Source organism: Gymnogyps californianus, chromosome 3, assembly GCF_018139145.2.
Source record: "Gymnogyps californianus isolate 813 chromosome 3, ASM1813914v2, whole genome shotgun sequence".
NCBI classification, from domain to species: Eukaryota; Metazoa; Chordata; class Aves; order Accipitriformes; family Cathartidae; genus Gymnogyps; species Gymnogyps californianus.
This window is the reverse complement of record NC_059473.1, coordinates 29,103,519-29,122,856: the sequence shown is the minus strand read 5'-3', so window position 1 is coordinate 29,122,856 and position 19,338 is coordinate 29,103,519. Positions and strand designations below refer to the sequence as shown.

The window sequence follows — 19,338 nt, the reverse complement described above, 5'->3', positions numbered from 1 at the left end:
CGGCTTCAGCTAATCGCCTATCAGTTGTTCTTAGGAAAAAAGAAAGAACTGAGAGTCCCTCTATTTTCTTTTAGGCACTTCCCTCAGTGGCGAGCGTTGGGGGCAGCGACCTGCTCTGACCCAGGGACAGTGGGGAGCTGGCCCTGCCCAGTGCCAGGGGAGGCATGGTGGTGGCAGCGTCAGGCACCTGGCCAGCGGCGTGAGGGAGGGAGCCTGCCGGGGCCCCAGCACCGGAGGATGTCAGGCAGCCGGTCTCCCGCCCTGGAGAGGAGCAGCAGCAGCAGGCAGACAGGCAAGGCGAAGGGCGCAGTGCAGCCCTCCGACAGCATCAGTGTCCGGAGCGTCTCCTACACCGTCAGGTAGGGCTGGGGAGGGTGGTGTGGCAAGCCCCTGCCCGCCAGGAGCTGCTCTGACCCCAGGGACCGAGGGGAGAGGGGCTGGGACCGGTGGGCTGTGGGTTTGGCTTCAGCCCAATAAAGGAGGAGGAATGTTGCCAGGCCGCCCGCCTCGTGGCGCTGGGCCACCCACCACAGGGGTAGAGTACACAGCTTGAGGAGGCAGAGCCAGTCTGTCCTCCGGAGGGTTCACCAGTTCTTCACATGTCTCTGAAGGAGGTGCTTCAGAGGAGATTTCCAAAGATTGTGCCCTTTCCCACTGCCCTTCTTACTGCTGCCAGAACAATAACGTGAGGCCCTAAGAAAATGGTCAGGTGGATTAATGGCTGGCAAACATCATAAACAAATAAAGCCTCAGTTCAAGTTTCCCCTTTTGGTTGTAGTCCAGAAGCCTCCAAGCAGTCATTCTGAAAAATCTATTCAGACTTCATTTTATCTTCCAGATAATACTGAAGTTAAAAACTTAAAGCTGAGGGGGGAAGATTTCTTTTTTTTTTCCAACATTTTAACATCCATGCAGGCTCCCATCCCACATGCAAGTAGCTATAAACCATTCACTTGCTTTACGCAAAATTTTTAAAACTTCTTTCTTTAATCTTTTTTGATGTTTGTTTTCTAAGAGAACGTGTTGGCCCGTGGTGGAACGTTACTTTATATCATAAAAAATGGACCCGGCAAATACTTAAGGATGTTTCATTTCACATAGAGAGTGGCCAGATTATGGGGATTTTAGGAAATTCTGGTAAGTTGTTCCAGTACTTTAAAAGAAATAAGATCGGAGTTAATACCAGTGACTTCCATAGTGGTATGAATGTGACTGAGGTCTGTGTTTTAAATAATGAAATTGCAGCTGGTTTTAACCTCTGCTTTGTAAAACTGGTGCTTGGTTTTCAGAGTTCAATCTTCTGTCATCTAACTAACAATTATAACTTCAATAAAAGATAAGGTTACTTCTAAACCCAAACGTTTCACTGTGCAGTGTGAATTTGTATGAATTAAATGCTAATTTACACACGTTCTAGGTTTCCCATTTACTTCCCCTTAACTAGCTGTGTTTTCAGGACCTATTATTTTAATGTTATTGAAAAAAAATACTTTCTTCTTTTCATACATCTCCATCCAAGTGAGGCTACTGCTCTTGAAATCATAAATTTCATCTCATCACATGATTAATTTCTTTTGTTTGAAAGGATCTGGGAAAACAACACTTCTGGATGCAATATCAGGAAGACTGGGACATAAAGACAACTTCTTTGGTGAAGTGTATGTGAATGGGCATCAGCTGAAGAAGGAACAGTTTAGAGATTGCTTCTCTTATGTGCCACAGGTTGATTTCCACATTTATTTTTGTGCACTGTGCTTCCTCTCATGTAAAGAAAGTAAAGTTGCTAGTGTAGTGGAGTAATGTAATCTGACAGTGATTTTACTAGTAAGTTTGGTACAAAGCAGTTACAAAATTGTATGAATGAATGAAGGTTGTGCGAGCATGGGCAAGATCTTAATTACTACAGGACTAACTGCTTCTTCCTCTTCACCTTTTTTTTCAGAGTGACACTTTGTTAAGCTTCCTCACCATACAAGAGTCTCTGACCTACACTGCTTTACTAACTCTTCAGAAATGCTCCGACGACTTCATCAAAAAGAAGGTCTGTATTTTATCATCTTCCACCAGAAAGGCAGACATGATGTCATGTAATGCTTTCACCAGCAGCACTTTCCATCCATGGCTGTGTTTTACATTTATAAGGTTTTGTAATCCTCATTCTGCAAATGGGGAGAAATCCTCCTGCTGAGGAGTAGGACACAAGATCTCTGGTGATCCCCACCTCTGCAAGGGGCTTGTGCTGACGCCCTAGGGAATCACCATTATGCTGGGACAAAACTCTCCTGCCCAAAGCTGCAGCAGTTTCTGCTGCAGGAGATGCTGCTGTTTGTATCGAGGTCAGTTTCCCTTCCCCAGCTGGGAAACCCAGTTCTCTGGGGTATTTAGGGCCATGTGTGCTGGCGAGTCTCATGGACAGCAGAGGTGACTTTGACACTACTCTGGCTCTTGTAGGATGTCTCTTGCTAACCAGAACAGCTCCAAAAAGCACTGGTCTAATAAGCCCCCTGCAAGCTACTTTGTTGATAAAATAGGTGTATTTCAGATCTATTAAAGGACTCTCTTTGGCCTCTGTTGAGAGTAAAGATTGGATATTCCTGACCAAAGGCTCTTGCTCTCTGTCTTGTCTCTTCACCGATCTTCCACTTAGTATTTTATATTTCCCCAGAATTTATGTGTCTTTCTGCTCCCTTATTTTGGAAGCCAGGCCAGCACATGATGCTTCATACCTTAACTTCTAGTCCAGCCTCTGAACTCTTCATCTCTTAATGTCAACTGAAGCTAAAATTCTACTCATTTCAGAATACATGAAAGTAAAATTTAAAAAATAATAATTGAAATAATATATTAAAAATAATCAAGTAGAAATGAGGCCAGATACCTTCCAACTAGAATGAATGCAAGCAGTGTATTGGGAAAGCCATAGCTTAAAATTATGTCTCTTTTTCTTTCATTTTTTCATTTTGTACACAGGTATCTGAGTTGGACTGTGTTTAGTCTTTCTAAATTGTAATTATTTTTCAGGTAGATGCGGTTATGGCTGAGCTAAGTCTTAGCCACATTGCTGACAAAATAATTGGAAGCCGTATTTTTGTAGGAATTTCTGGGGGTGAGAGGCGTCGTGTTTCAATTGCAGCCCAGCTCTTACAAGATCCCAGTAAGTATCACTGCATGGATTTTCAGAATAAAACAAAGCAGTGTCACTTTGTGCTCCTACTATGGGCCTCCATAAACCACTTCAAAATACAAAAGCATTTATATTCTTGTCCTGGGTTCGGCTGGGACAGAGTTAATTTTCACAGGAAGCTGGGAGGGGGCACAGCCAGGACAGCTGACCTGAACTATCCAAGGGGATATTTGATACCATATGACATCATGCTCAGTATATAACTGGGGGAGCTGGCCAGGGGGAGGCGGGATCGCGGCTCGGGAACGGGCTGAGCATCGGGTTCTGGGTGGTGAGCAATTGCACTGTGCATCACTCGCTTTATACATTCTTTTATTATTATTATTGTTATTATTATGTCTTCTCTCCTTGTGTTGTCCTCTTAAACTGACCTTATCTCAACCCACAAGCTTGTACCTTTTTCTTCCGATTTTCCTCCCCATCCCACTGGGGCGGGGGAGGAAGAGTAAGCAAGCGGCCATGTGGTGCTTAGTTGCTGGCTGGGCTTAAACCACAACAATTCTGTAATTCAGCAAAAGCTAGTCTAGTAATGACAGAGAAGGATGAGCAGTAACTCAAGTCTGCCATTAATCTGTTAGTTGATCTTGGAAAGTAGACAATTTTAAAATCTTAGGGACTGAACATAAGTTTAGACTTGCATTTATCCATTTTAAGTCTTTCTGGGCTCGCCCTTCCCGTGTATGAAATGTTGGTTGTGGCACATTAATTTATAGTTTTTGAGCGCATTAGAGCTATATATATGCAAGCATTGAGCCTTGTAGTGGAGTAGCTGCCATTAAGCCATGTATGTGTGAGCGCCATGTACGTTCCAGAGCCAAAAAAATTCCGATGAATGAAAATCAAAGCAGAGTAACTAGAAAGATTAGCCATGGGAATTTACAGCACTGTAAATTTTGTCAGTTTTGAGATTAGTTTCTTAAAGGTGCCAGAATCTTATGGAGTAAATGTATAGCATGCATTTATCGGATTCTGAAGTCCTCGTAGCAGTGCAGATATGCTAGGACTGCATACCAGGCAGGAAGGAGCATTTAAATAGCAAAGTGAGGTATATCACTGCTACTGGTGACTCTTGGAGAGTTCATTGGGTGTAGTTATTGCTCAGTAAGTTCACTAAACTCCATAGTAAACACTATAGTAATTCTGTGTAGATAAACCTATAGAGAAAGCTTTCCTTCCCCCTTATCCTGATCAAGGTTGAACTGCCCTCTGTGCTGTGTCTCACCTATGTAAAAATAATGGATTTGATTGTAACTTTTACCCTTCCCTGTGCAATAAAATAATGAAGAAAATGCAGTAAACCCCCCCACCTCTCTCATCTATGGAATTATATATGCTGTATTTTAACAACTGTTAGTTTGTTCATAACAAATTCTGTGTGTATCTGTAGATTTAGTTCAGATTATAACTTCTAGCTAATTATGTCAGTTATATTTACATTTGTATACATGCTGAAATTGATCATCATTGTTCTTAGAAACAGATGTATACATCAAATCTATTTTGGTAATTTTCAGATTTCACCTGAACTTAGAAAAAAATGATTATGCTCTGATCCTGCAGTAGTTTTTTATGTCCTTATTCCTAGTCATTGAAACTGAACCACTGAGGCTAAAACTGAAAGATCACATCATGACAATATCTATGCATACTCTGCTTTACATGTGGAACTTCACATGTAAAGTAATTTCTATACTGTTTGCCAAATTAGCTTCAAAGGCAGAAGCTAGAACATTTGCTCCTCATTTGCCTGCGTTTTAATGCTATTCCTTGTCATTTCACAGAGGTCATGCTACTTGATGAACCAACGACAGGGCTGGACTGCCTGACTGCAAACCAGATTGTCTCACTTCTCTCAGAGCTTGCACACAGAGACAGGATTGTAATTATTACAATTCATCAGCCTCGCTCAGAACTCTTCAGGGTAAATGATATCTACTCACTATTTGCTTTTTTTACCAGGCTTTTTAGTACCTAGGTGCTTTTCAGGATAAAAGTACAAGATCCAGTATAGTTGCCTTCAGAGGCTTTCTTCCTTCCCACCTGTATAAATACAGGCTTGTCTTGAACTTTACAGCTCTGGCCTTCTGCCAGTCACAGGGCACTTTGGGACACATACTGCTGTGTGAAAATAGTATGCACACTGACTGTGTGCCTAACCTTTGTGTTATGCATCTACCCACATCAAAAACTCTGGGAGAAGCCATGTAAATCCCCCATGTGTGCAGGCACTGTAAAAACTAGCACTTTATTTACCTTTACATGTTCATATTTCAGTAACAGTTGCAACTTGAGACAGATAAAGCTGTGATTTGGAATGGAAAGGAAAAAAAAAATCTTTTTTCCTCTTTGTGTCAAGTGATGTGGGTACACCTTGGTCATGTGGTGGGGCAGGTCTGCCTTGCAGGGCTTGTGCTGCAGGGAGCATTTCTCCCTTCCCATTACTGTTTCACACTTTGCTCTTCTGACACATCCACCACCCACCACATGAATGCAAGGCACCTCTTCCCTGGCTGACTGAATTGAGTGTAAGTGGTCATCAAGCCAGAGAGGAGTGACAGTGCTTTTCTGGACTGAAAGTAGTCCTGGTGCCTTGGGAATATGGATTGGTCATAGCTGGTGGGAACCCTGCCCTGGCAAATGTTCACCCGAAGAGCAGTGCTGTTAAAGTCCTTAAGCACTGCAGGATAATCTTCCCAACAATTTGGGGATTTTACAGACTGGGGCTATTAAATGCCAAAGGAGGTCAGTCAGTAAGTGAAGGTGCCATTAGAAGTGAAGTCAGAAGTCCACAGCTTCCATTTCTGTTTGTGGATTACCTCTGTATGCTGCTGTTGCTGACAGTTTTGAGAACCACTAGTTCTAAGAGCTTAAAGATGTGTCATCTTGCATAACCACCGAGAGGACTGAAAGAAAGGACAAACTTCCTTTGAGAGAAATATCCTAAGGAAGTTTGAATGTGTCAAAACTATTTTTCGTGTCAAAGCATTTTTATTACCAAGACAGTAGCTGTACTCAAGAATTAATGCACTTCTCAGTACATATTGCTAATAGATTAATTTGCCCCCCACAGTTATTTGACAAAATAGCCATCATGAGCTTTGGAGAAATGGTTTTCTGTGGGAACCCTATGGAAATGATCACGTTTTTTAGTGACTGTGGCTATTCTTGTCCTGAGCAATCAAATCCTTTTGACTTCTATGGTAAGTTTGTCTAAGTTGTTTTGGTAAAAATATGGGTTTCCTTTAGACAAACAAGTTGTTTTCTTCCCCAAATCAAAGTTTTTCCAGAGATAGAAATGTGTTTGAATTCTTCCCCAACTTTGTAATTATTCTCAGCTCAGAGAAGAGAGAGGACTGGGCCCATGTAACCTCTACTGACTCCATAAAATGGCAAAAGTTTGCAGTAAGTCTGAAACACAGCAGAAAGGAGTGAACTACCAATAAAAAAGGAATCTCAACTTTATGAAACCTGTGGATTCCTGATGGCATCTCCCTATGGCTGTCCACTGGACGTTGGAAAATCCATTTGATCCCAAAACTGTGGAAAGTCTCATGCTCTTATGGACTCTGTGATGCCAAGCAACTGAAAACAGTTGTCGTCTAGAGGGAAGGATGTAGAATAAATATGGGATGACTTGAGCCATCAGTTTCCAGAGATTCTGAGTTTGAGGTTTCCAGAAGTTTGGGGAGTTGCTAATACCAGGGTGAGCTACTGGAGCAGAACATACAGATGCTTCAGGAAACAATGATAGCAAGCTATTGGCAAAAGCTGAAGAGTACTATTTACCAATTCGGGATGAAAAAAAGTGTCAGCATAAGACTTTGGAAATGAGGCTTGGTTTTGCTGCAGGGCATCTGTGTACCTGATCCATGCAGATACACGTTTGAAGAGAATGTGTACGTGTTTATGTGTGTGCATGTATGTGTACACATATACATACATGTATATATCTCTCTTCAAATCTAGTATGTAGGCTGATTTCTGACGATACTAGCTGAGCATTAACCTGGGAATTTGACCAATCCAAAAAGCTGCATTCAGAGGAGGCAGTGTTTTCCTATCATCTGGATGGCATCCTCAACTCAGAGAGAAGAGAGGATGGTTGTTGACATGCAGCTGGAATGGGATGAAGCTGAAAATACTGGTGTGACAGTGAGGATAATTTTGCCTTCATGAATTTGAATAGTCTTGAAAAGCATAGATGATTTGAGATTTAGACCCACTTTTAAAAAAGCTTGGTAAAGAGAGTACTGCGTTCTTCAAATGTCAACCTTTGAATGTGACAAGAAAAGGAAAAAATACAGTTTAGAGCAAAGAATCATCAGAATATTTAGTCTTTGGAAAATTGGTAGTTTATATTTTTTGTGTGATTTAATGATGTGAATGAAGGGACAGATTCTGATATCATTTACACCAACAGCAGCGGAAAATAGATCCTATGTATTGAGTGTGGATTGTGTTATTGAAATGTCACACATTGTGTTTATTAAAAAAAGTACAAATGCATGGTAGGCATTGGCTATTCGGTCTAGTGACTAGTCGGTGTTATCATTTTTTTAAAAAACACACCTGTTTGCCATTTATTTCCTGTGTGACTTCCAGGAAGTCACACTGGCCAAGTTTTAAAAAGTGTGTCTGCATTTCAGATGTTCATATTTACAAAACTGAAGACTTCATTTTGGATATGTTTACCATTAAAGACAGTTCTGCTGAATTCCAGCTTTCAGAACACCAGGGAAGTATTCATAAGCTTAATTCAGGTTTTGAGGACAAATTAAGAATCTTGGACAAGGCCTCCTTTTCTCTTGTTCAATTTGTATTTTGAAGTTGAGCATAACACTGTAAAACTGAAATCTAAGGATGACAGAAACCTCAGGAATAAATAACTGATAAAGATGTCTTATCAGATGTAGAAGAGTAATATAAAAATCTGTAAGAACAGCTATTCCTGAGAATGACAATCTAGTTTTTGAAACCTTAGATAATTCATTGCTGTTAGGGAGAAGGGAAATTTCTAATGCATTTTAGCACTATTGCTGAATCCGTATGACTTGTACAAATAGCACACACAAAGTTCCCATCTGCCAATAAAAGAATTGCTGGTGTCAGGAATAGGTATAGGTGCATTTATTAGAAAGGAACGTTAACTCTGTGAAGTATTTACCTTTCATACGTTCCATGGCAGTAAGTAATATTTTCTTCAGCTTGGGCTGAGCCTGCTAGGGGAATCTGGCCTGCTGAACATCCTGTAACTTCACATTAAAACAGAAGTATTTCTGAGAAGGAGGTAGGTGAAACCCAGTGCAACAATGCCGTAACAGCTCAAGTAGAGAAGAGCAGTGTCTCTGCAGCATGAGCTCAGACTAACTGAAAAATAAAGCTCCATGGTTGTGGAGGAGCAGGCAGAGGACAAGGGGGAATCAGGGAGCCATGTCTGAGCATTTGCCTGAAAACCTGAGAAATACATGACCAGAAAGTCTTCATCCTCATCAGTGTTCATCCTCAGCTGGTGCTCTGTCTTGCTCTTGGCAGCAGTAATGCTTCACTGGTGGCACAGCTCTGTGCTGTGCAAGGAGAACGCTAAAGGTCTGACCAGCACACCACTCAGTCCTTGCATTTCCAGATAAAGGACTCAAACTTCAGGGTCCTACAGAGGCCACAAAACACAGATTTGTTGTGGCTGCACAGTTATTCATTCATGCTGCTTCTAATGGAAGGGAGGAGTAAAAGAAACCTTGAATACTTTCAATGGACCTTTGCAGATTTCAGGATAGAGACAAGGAAAGGTTAGTTGCAAGGGGGGAAGAGATACGAAGGGAAAGTGATGTGTATGTATAATAAACACTTTGTAAATTTACAGTGGATCTGACATCTGTGGACACCCAAAGCAAGGAACGTGAACTCGAAACCTACAGTAGGGTTCAGGTAATTGTGTCAGCCTACAAAAACTCGGAGATCTTTAGCAAAGTACTTGCGGGCATTGAAAGAATAAAGTGTATGAAAGAGCTGCCACCAATACCATTCAAAAACAAAGACTCGCCCAGTGCCTTTTACAAATTATGGATTCTTTTACGGTAAGACTTCCCCCCCCCCCCCCCTTTTTTTTTTAAGAAAAATCTGTTTTCTTATTCACTAATCTTTTGGGGGTTTCCCCCCATATATATAAATGCACTTTCTTGGTTGTTTTGGTCTACCACTGTACTTGTCCCTGTCTTTTTTTAATATATTACCTTTTAGTGGACACTATGTGTGTAAGATTTGTTCAAAGCTAAATACCCTACCAACATGTGGTCAGTCATAGCTAACAAGTATATTGTTATTGTTTTGTTTCATTATCAGGAGGACAACAAGAAACTTCTCCAGAGATAAGATGGGCATCATCATGCGTCTCCTCCAGAATCTGTTATTTGGCTTGTTTGTAGCATTTTTCCTTCTTAGACTAAGGAATGACCTGGTAAAAGGAGCTGTGCAGGACCGTGTGGGGCTTGTCTACCAGTGCGTGAGTGCCCCCCCCTACACAGGGATGCTCAATGCTGTTGCCCTTTGTGAGTTTCTGTCCTTTATTATGTACAGCAGCAGGTATTGCTGCCACTATTCTGTAAATAGGAAAAAGTCTTTTTTGAAGGCAGTCATTTAAAGGATCTTAACAGTTTTAGGTAATGTCAGAGCTGATACAGAAGCATGAAATTCAAAGGCAAAGCAACAGGAAGCTTCGCACCACAGAAAAAGATTAGCCCATCAGAGGGACTCCGGGTTCTCTGCACTTAATGAAGGAATATGCCCTGATCCCTACCTCTCCCTTTTACGGCTGGCCTGTGTATGGAGGCTTTATTCTGAACTGTGCAAGAGCCCTTAACTTGCCTGTGTGTGGCATTATAAAGGCAGGACAAAGTCTAGGTCTGTAGTTAACATCTTAAGTGAGATCAAAACCAAAGACATGGAAAGGATGGAAGTACAAAACAGCTTTGACAACAATTAAGCGTAATTAGATTTAAGAGTATTATGTGATGATTACATTTTTCTGAGAGGGTGTTTCTCTTACAGCTGCCATACTAAGACTAACAGTAGTTTCTACGTACAGCCCTAAAAACTGTTCTGCTCGTGTATGGAACATACACTGTTGTCATCACCTTGAGGTCAGAGCACTTCAAGAAATTACCCAGTGACAGCAGTTTTTTCATGTCTTTAATTTGTATCTGCAAAAAGCAAAGGCTGTCCTGCATGCTGCCTAGTTAGACCTCTTTCATGAAGTTTAGCAACTTCTGCAATCTGCAGGAAGCCTGTTTTGCATTTATTGTGGGGGGAAAAAGTGATCAGACTGGTTTAGACAGAATGTTTCTGGTATATTCTCAGAGTTGTCTCTGTGCTTCAGACCATTTTTGCTAGCAACAAGTCTTGGTCTCTATTCAATAGTGATTTAATTTATTTCTTATATATTTAATCCAGTCCCACCTTTACGTGCTATCAGTGACCAAGAAAGTAAAGATGGCTTGTATAAGAAGTGGCAAATGCTTATAGCTTATATAGTACATTTCCTGCCCTTCAGTGTCATCAGCGTGGCGATTTTCAGCACCTTTATATACTGGTAAGCACTTGTACCATCTATTGGATTGTTATTTTCTTTTTGTTACCAGTTTCAGTTCCCATGTCAGCAACAGGCCTCCTGGCATGGCTTCCTGCTGTTGTCTCTCAGAATGATTACAGGGAAAGCTTAAGAAAGGATGACACAATTTTAGCCCTTCTCTTTCAGGCAGTGTTAAAACACTTTCTAACTTAGTTACTAATTCTCTAGGTAACTTGGGAAGTTTTAATGGGCCTGGGACATTTATCATTCTTGTGTCATACCAAAAGCAGGAAATGTCATTTTACATTACATTTAGAAAGATATAAGAAGAAATAGGAGAAAAAAAAGTGAGGAAGACAACAATAGGTATGTGACAGTAACAAAGCTTCATATTTCCTGGAACATATGGGGTTTAGCTACAGCATATGGAAGTGATGAGGTCTGGATCCCTCTCTTCCACTCTCCAGAGAAAGGCACTAAAGTGGATTTCTGATAGCGGGAGAAAGGGTTTGATTGTAAAGCTTGCTTTTTTCCCCCTATTACTTTCATTTCCTCGCATCATTGTGAAGTAGTACCTCCAAATGGGGTGATGAAATACCTCATCTGTTCATTGCTTTATCTATCATAGAGGTCTGCTCTTCATTTCTGTTCCATTGATTTCTCACCTTCCACTTGCTTCTTCTGCACTTAACAGAGTACATGGCTGCTTATGTAAGCTAATAGCAAAGTAATAAGGACCGATTTCTGTCCTTCAATCTTTTTCTGGTTTTTGTTTGTTTGTTTGTTTTCCTAATTATGAAAGGAGAGGTGTGTAATGCACTAAAGTTAATTTTTGTTTTCATGCGACAGTTGATAGTAAAGTTGCAATCAGATGGCAGTCTATAGTAAAATGTGTACAAATGAATAGCAGGCTTGATTTGTGTCCTGGATGCATGTTCTCTGGTTTGCTGTTGAGAAATAAGTGGATATACCCTTGTAAAAGAGACAAACTGCAGGAGCTCTTCTGCTGTAGCTGTGCATGTTAGTGCTCTTACTCTGCAATAAGATGCCCTTGGGCAGTTTGAAAATGGATGAACTAAAACAGCACCAAATCACTTGCACTACTGAATAAGAACTTCTGCACAGGGAGCTAGTCTGCTATGGGAATTTTGCAATAGCTGTTTTCCCATTTAGAAAAACTCAGGAAAAAAGATCACTGTTTTCTTCTTCCTCCTGGTCTGTAGTAGGTAATGAGGGGGACTGCTCAGCATTTACCTAATTCTTTCCATTTGGGATCTCAATAACTGTCAGCTCCTAGATGAAAAGACGAAAGCCCTGAGAGAGAGATTTCTGCTCCTCCAGATGTGAGGACTTGCATGCATGGGTTGGTTTCTTGTAGTTTGGTGCTGATATTAAAAGTAGCAGTTTTGTTCAAGCAAGGCCATCTCTCTCTTTCTTCCCTTAGCTACCTGGGCTTTTATTTCTGCAAGCTGTCGGTGCTGCCTGCTTCAAGCAGTGCTCCCTGAGAAGTCCTTTTTCACAGACAAGCGGAAATTACCCCTCCTCCCACTAGGTGTTTAGAGGATGTGCTTGTGCTCACCAGAGCCCTTCCGTTTCTGCCTGCTAGTGAGCTGGTTGCTGAGAAGGCAGCCATTTGGAAAGCACCTTGTCAGGCTCAATGAGGGAAGGTTTGTGAAGCCACTGTTTGTCACGCTCACTCCTTAACAAACAGGAAATTTGTATGGGCAGAGACTTTGCCCTTGTGCTTTGGTAGCTTCAAACACAATCAACAATAAAGAGTGTTGTTCCGGTTAATGGATAATATTACAGATACTAGCCTCCGCATGTCTTTGCTATCTTGTGGTTGTTTGGAAGCCATCAGTGATGTGTCAGAGTGATTTCATAGTGCCCTTAGACCTCTTAGGGCAAGCAGTTTCTCTATGAAATTTTGAAGATTTTATCTGTGCAGGACTAAACTTTCCTGGATGGACTAACTTTTGGATAGGCTTTGATAGCCTCTGGTATGTGCTCTTACAAGCCATTTCTCTCAGAGTTTGTGTTTGTAGGGTCAGACAGTTTGGGTCAGACAGACCCAAACTCTTACCTGATCAGACACAAGGCAGGTCTGGCCAAGAGCAAATACAGCCACTTTTGCAATCAAGTAAATGTACTCTGTTTATGCAGATCTTCCTAGCTAAAGATAGCTCTGGGAAATGTTCTAACATTTTAGATCATCTTACCATTCTATTGCTGTAATATTCTCTCTTCTGAGTTTTTTTTTCCTTCTCTTTCTATTCCTACCCCAGATTTACTAGCCTGTATCTACGTAGCTCTGTGTAAAGTATTAGAGCACCTCAGAGAAGGTGATACTTTTATGCTAGGACTTTTGAAAGCTGTTTCTTCTGCACCAATCTGTGATTAAAGGTTGTTAAATACCTGCTAGCTCATTAAATGTTTAAGACTTGAAGAGTCAACGTTCAGCCATCTATTTATAACAGAGATTATTTTGGTGTTACACATGAAAAATGCTACAGGAAAGCCTGTGAGAAAATTAATACTTCTATTTTAAGACCATTTTTGAACATGGTGGATTAAAAAAAAGACATAGGGCCTTGCATTGAGCAATGAAAAAGAAAATAAAATGTTGAATAGCTGCTTGTGAGCTAAGCAAAGCATGCAGTCTGTACCTAGCATGAGGCAATTTTGGTATGAGGTATTTTGGAAAAAGAGTAATATGTCACCATGTAATAAAAGGTTTTGTCATCTGTCATACACGCTATAAAGCTGAATTAAGTTTGCCAAGCAATTGCTGGCCTTTCTTAACTTTTTAATCTTTAGTACAGATTGGGAGGACTTTTTTCCTTTGGTTAACTAGGGAAAAGCTGGGAACAGCGTGCTGTATTAGAGAGTGCAGTAGTATGGAGGAAATTGCATTTGGGTGAATTACATGGGTGGTGAATTCAATTAGCCTTCCATTTAATTGAGTATATCCATTTTTACATTTGCATGCACGGTATCAGAAGTGTAAAATTCCATCTGTTAATTATCTGCATAAAGACGTTCTTTAAATATGTGACTTACATAAATAACTCCCACTGTGTAGACTCTAAAAGGAGGAGGATGTTGGTTTAAGGGAATGTAAAAGCCACAGTGGTTATCTTGAAACAACACGGATTTCTGCATTACATCTTTACATAACCCTCTTTAATCTAGATGGAGAAAACCTAATATATCTGCACTTATGTCACGATATTAAGTGGATGTCCTTTATGTTAAGGCTCCAAACAACATACTAAGGGTTAAGGCATAAACTGTTCACTTAATGAGCTGTAATTGCAAAAAATAAATAAAAACAAAAATAAAAGCTACGTTCCAAGTTTAGTACCCGAACACTGTTTTTTAAATGTTCTTTTGCTCATTTTTGTACAGGACTGCAGGGTTGTATCCTGATGCTTCCAGATTTGGAATTTTCTTTGCTGTTGTCTTAGCGTCTCATATAATTGGTGAACTACTAACACTTGTTATACTTGGCGTGGTTCAAAACCCAAATATAGTCCAAAGCGGAGTGGTGCTGCTTAGCTCAGCAGGTGTGATAGTGGGAACGGGACTAGTAAGGTAGGAAGTTTTATTTCATTATGTTGTTAATGTTAAAATAACCTACCTATAGAAGAGTTTCATGAACAGTCTGTATTGCAGAAGCATGATAATGCACAGGTAGCAATGCAAAGAAAGTGCAGCTGTTATCCTTCAGAGGGAGAACTACCTAATCATGTTAGACCTTGTACTAAACACACAAACCAGACACTTAATAACTTTAGATATCAACAAAGATATTAACTTTTTTCCCCCACTTTTTGCAAATAAATTGGAGATAAAACCAAGCAATTAATATCTCTCAGCTCAGCTGAATTCTTTTACTTATGCTGCCATTATGATGTGAAATGCTGTCCTCATTAAAGGAACCTGCCAAAAAAAAGTTCCTACAACTTTTAGTAACTGCTGGAACTTATCAGACATTAAACACTGGGAATGATGGTTTAAAAAAAAAAAGTTGTTCTCAACTATCTTATTAGTGTTATTCTCCAGTTTAGCCATTAAACTTTTCAGACACTTTTTCTACCTGTGCAGACTGAACTACATAAAAATAATAAATAAAAAAGTAGTGTAGTAAATATGTGGGAAAATTGTGATCCACTTGCTCTATTACTGTGCAAATAAATGTTTCTGCATTGTAATTGCACGAACTTTGAACAGTTTTCCCCTTGAATTTGTCAATACTGAAATTACTGATTTTTTTGAGAAACATACCAGGATAAATGTATTTTTGTCAAAAGAAGTTTTCTTGAGATGTTGAGCAAATAGCATCTTTCCAATGAAAATGAAGTAAGCCTAGCAGTAGATGATGTCAAGTTGTCCTCAAGAAGAGCATGAGTCTTCACAAAGCTGATGATGCTTTGTCTCGGCAAAGTAGATCTCAGCTAATACTTGCTTGTCAAATAAAACTAGGTTAATATCTAATTATTTGGTCCCTGCCTAATTTCAGGAAGATGTATGTTTATAATGACAAGAGTTATTCCCGCTACCATAGTCTAATGCCTTAATGATAACTTTTAAAAAGTATTAGAGTGGTTCCAACCTTATTTTACAGTAGAGACAATGCTAATTAATATTGTGAATCTCTCTGATTAAACTTCATAGGCAATGAAGGATATTAAAAATAGCATTGAGACTTGGGTTGCTGTTTTTTTTTCTGTTCATTTGTTTATTTAATTATAAAGTCTTGCAGTATTTTAGGTGCAGAAATTGCCCAGTCTTGTTGAATAATGTTATTTCAAAATTTTCATACTCTGTTTCTTTATTTTTGCTTCATTTTTGTTTTGTTATTATTGTTCCAGTGAATTGATATTCAGTCCTTTTTGGTTTTGAAGATGGAGTGAGGGGGTGGTGGTTTCTTACTTTGGAAGCAACACATTTTTGCAACTAAGGTTTATATTGGGTCTTGTCATTTTCAGTTTATCACTGCAATGTGAATAGCAAACAGCTTCACAGAATTATTTATGACCATCCATAAACAAGTCAGGGCTGAATGTTATGACACTGTACCAAAGTCAGAGACAGCCTTCATGGTTGTCTTCTCATTTAGCACTAAAATGGACTTTATGTTTGAAAACCCTACAGGTACAGCCAAGAACTGTTTCTGTAACAGGCTACGACCAAAGATGAGAGCTTGTTTTAATTTGGGGTAGAATTGGCTCTTGGAATGTAGCAAAAGCCAGTTTAATTTCTCTGTTTCTTTAAGGACCATCGAAGAAATGCCGACACCTTTTAAAATACTCAGTTATCTTACCTTTCAAAAATACAGCAGTGAAATTCTTATAGTCAATGAATTTTATGGCTTAAACTTCACATGTGGTAAGTGTTCAAAAAAAAAAAAAAGCAGCCTTTAAGTCTACTGTAAATGATTTTAATGAGATGTCAATGCTTATTTTCCTTCTACATACAATAAAAGTATAGTGATAAAATAAAGATAACTTGTGAGTTGTTAAAAAAAGCTTATTAATTAGTAGACTATAATGCCATAGCAGCAAGCGAGACAAAAGTTCGACTCTGCCCCCCCCCCCCCCCCCAACCATTTCTCATTCTCAGTTTTTCATCTTTCTCCTCTTCACCTGTTCTTTTATCCCCCCTTGAGGGGGCATTTTGGAAGGTAAACTTTGCAGCCTGTTATGAGCTTATTGAGGCAGTGTTCCACAAATAGAAGATCAATAGAATTGCACAATATGTAAGATCAAACATCAGTGCAGGGAGAACTGACAGGTAACACCTGACCAGATGTTTCCTCTAACACTAGTGAGGCTTCAGTTCAAGTATGTTACCGTGGCATGCATTGAGCAGCTTGGATCTGTCAGGCTGTGCTTTGCTGGCTGTGAGCAAGACAACCGGCAAAACATTAGCATTGATCAGGTTGGCAGGGTTGGTAGCTAACATCCATCAATGGGGGTAAAACTTACAGCTTTGGACCTACCCTAAGGTATTTTGGGCTTTGTTAGCCCGGTGTCTATGCTCCTCTCCAAGGCTATATATTCTTTATCCATTAATCTCTCCTGTCCCTCTTTATTACAAGAGCATAGATGGCAACTGTTAGAAAATGAATCCATGACTTCGGTAGTAATAATAAACAGCTGATTTTTCATGTGCCCTTCAGACAGTCTCCATTTCTTGAATTTTGGAAGCACTCAACAAATATGAACACTGTAAGTCTACCACACTGGGCAACTTGCTTCTTGAGGCCCCTCCAGATAATGTGTCTGAAAAGCCATAAATCTTCTTCTGTTTGGCATGAACAAAAGCGAGAGCTCCTAGTGACCCTTTATTCTTCCCTTCAAAAAATATGGCGTATATTAGCTGCAGAAACATATGGCTTGTCTGTTCTTATTCCAAAATGATGAGAAATACTGCTGTGGGTATAGTTCATCATTAAAATAACATTAGGGCTAGGTATATTAAATGTATGAGCTCGATACTGAAGCCTGAGTTTTAATTTTACTGATTCACCTACTAAAGAAATTAATTTTTTCTTTTGACAGGTGGAGCCAACAGTTCCACTGCAATTAATGCTGCGTGTATTTTCTCTCATGGCATTCAGTTCATTGAAAAAAACTTTCCTGGTGCATTGTCCCGGTTCACAATCGATTTCCTAATACTGTATGCTTTTCTACCAGGACTTGCCATTATAGCAGTTCTCAGCTTCAAAATAAGAGAGAGAATTATCGGCAGGCAATAAAAAAGTAGCAGTTCTAACAATGTCTAATACTACACTTTTAACTTTATTATGGTTGAAGGCTTAAATTGTTGGATTTTAGATAGGATTTAAGTCATTATACATATAGAAACTCATTCATCTTCTGATGTTTGTTTCTAACTGGATGTTTTCCATCTTGAAAAACAATGTTCTCTTAGGGGTGTGAATGGCTTCCTGCTATTGGTATTCCCACCCCACTCCCAAATCAGCCATAATCAACAGTATTATGTGTCTTAAAGGACTTTTTGAATTTAATTTAGTCAGCTGTTGCTGTCAGTTTTTAACAATGTAGCAATGGTGCTCTAATTTTTTCCCCACTATTTTGTGTTTTAACCATTACCAATAAGCAGAGGGGTACAATTGCTAGTAGATCTCATTTCTAGAATTGTATTTTAAGTCCTATGCTTTGTTTTGATACCATTTTGGGGATTTGTAGAAAGGGAACAAACCAAATACATGTAAATAAAGACAGAATCAAGAAATCACTCCACTTTAATCTTATGCATACTATACAGCCAATGAGTACAGGATCTTTAAGCAATACAAAAGTTACCTAACATGTTTTTGTCTTGTAAATGACGGTAAATCAGAGAAGACAGTTATGTTATTTATATCTATTCCTTCTTTTCATTATCAAGTTCTAAGTCTTGTTTTGGAAGCAGTTTGTGAATTACTAGAACAAATGTTTGTTTGTTAATAAAATGTCAATTTAACTAGGGGAAAAAAAATATAAAAGTTGTTTGCCAGTTCTTGGAAGTGGTGTAGTTTGCATCTTTGGAAATTTTTCTCATGAGCTCACTAACATCCCAAAGAGTCTAATTTATCCATTTAATAAATATAAGCACCTCTCAAAATTGAAAGCCTAATAGACACAGAATTCCTAAATTTTGTAACTTACTTTTCATGTTCAGTGAAGAAATTATTTATTACAGAGAGAGAGCTAGAGATTTCTTCAAGGAGGTAAGTATATTTGTATCTTGAAATTCCATAATAATATAATTAGTTTAATTTGATAGTTTTGAGATGATGCACTTTCTAACGAAGAATTTGAAATACTTGAGTTAACGCAAGTTCTCCACTTACATGTAAGGCCAAGATTTTTTCCTAATGTCTTTATATATAATATTCTGAGATACAAATGTTATATCAGAAAAACATTTGGTGAACAAATGTTAAAAATAACAAATAACTTTAAAGAGCTGGAAAGATACCACATTAGTTTCTTTCCCGTTTTTATGCGCATGTAGGGTTGTTCATCAGGGAACATTCTTATGATCTGGTCTGCCAAGTGACTGTGCAGACATTTACTCTCTGACAACAAGTCTTAGCTCTCATGAGACAGGTCTGGCTTTAATCTAGATCTTGTCTTGCGTATTCTCAAAACACTCAGTCCATCTCATACTAGTGAGGATGTCCATGGACAAAAAGCCATATCTAGTTTAGGCTAGCATTTCACCAGCTTAAGCTGAATGTGAATCAGTTATACTTCTACCACTAACCAAATATCTGTCAAATTGATTAGACTGACTTCCTAGCATTTGAATATTTGACAGAAATGTCAGTCTTCTAAATTCTGTGCAAAGTTACTACAACATTATGCATTGCAAGAAATAATTCCTGTATTAAACTCTATGATATTGAAACAGAGATAAAGCAAACTTCTGAATTCAGGTCAAACATGGTTTTAATTCCACTTTATTCTGCCAGTTTTTGTGGACCTATCCTATTCAAATACATCAAACAATGATGCAAATATATTCTTAAGCTTTGCTTTTGAATTATATATGCAGAGAACTAGGAAAAGATGCC

The 19,338-nt window shown here is 39.2% G+C and overlaps 1 protein-coding gene across 1 annotated transcript; it reads left to right on the top strand.

The window, feature by feature from the left end:
- The first annotated feature begins 237 nt into the window (after positions 1-237).
- ABCG5 (ATP binding cassette subfamily G member 5) lies at positions 238-17,511 on the top strand. The gene is made up of 13 exons (XM_050894755.1): positions 238-359; positions 1,016-1,137; positions 1,586-1,722; positions 1,943-2,041; positions 3,022-3,154; positions 4,966-5,105; positions 6,255-6,384; positions 9,045-9,258; positions 9,524-9,729; positions 10,631-10,769; positions 14,157-14,342; positions 16,027-16,145; positions 17,321-17,511. Exons 1-13 carry the CDS (start codon positions 238-240, stop codon positions 17,509-17,511), a joined length of 1,938 nt encoding a protein of 645 aa, XP_050750712.1.
- The last annotated feature ends 1,827 nt before the right edge of the window (positions 17,512-19,338 follow it).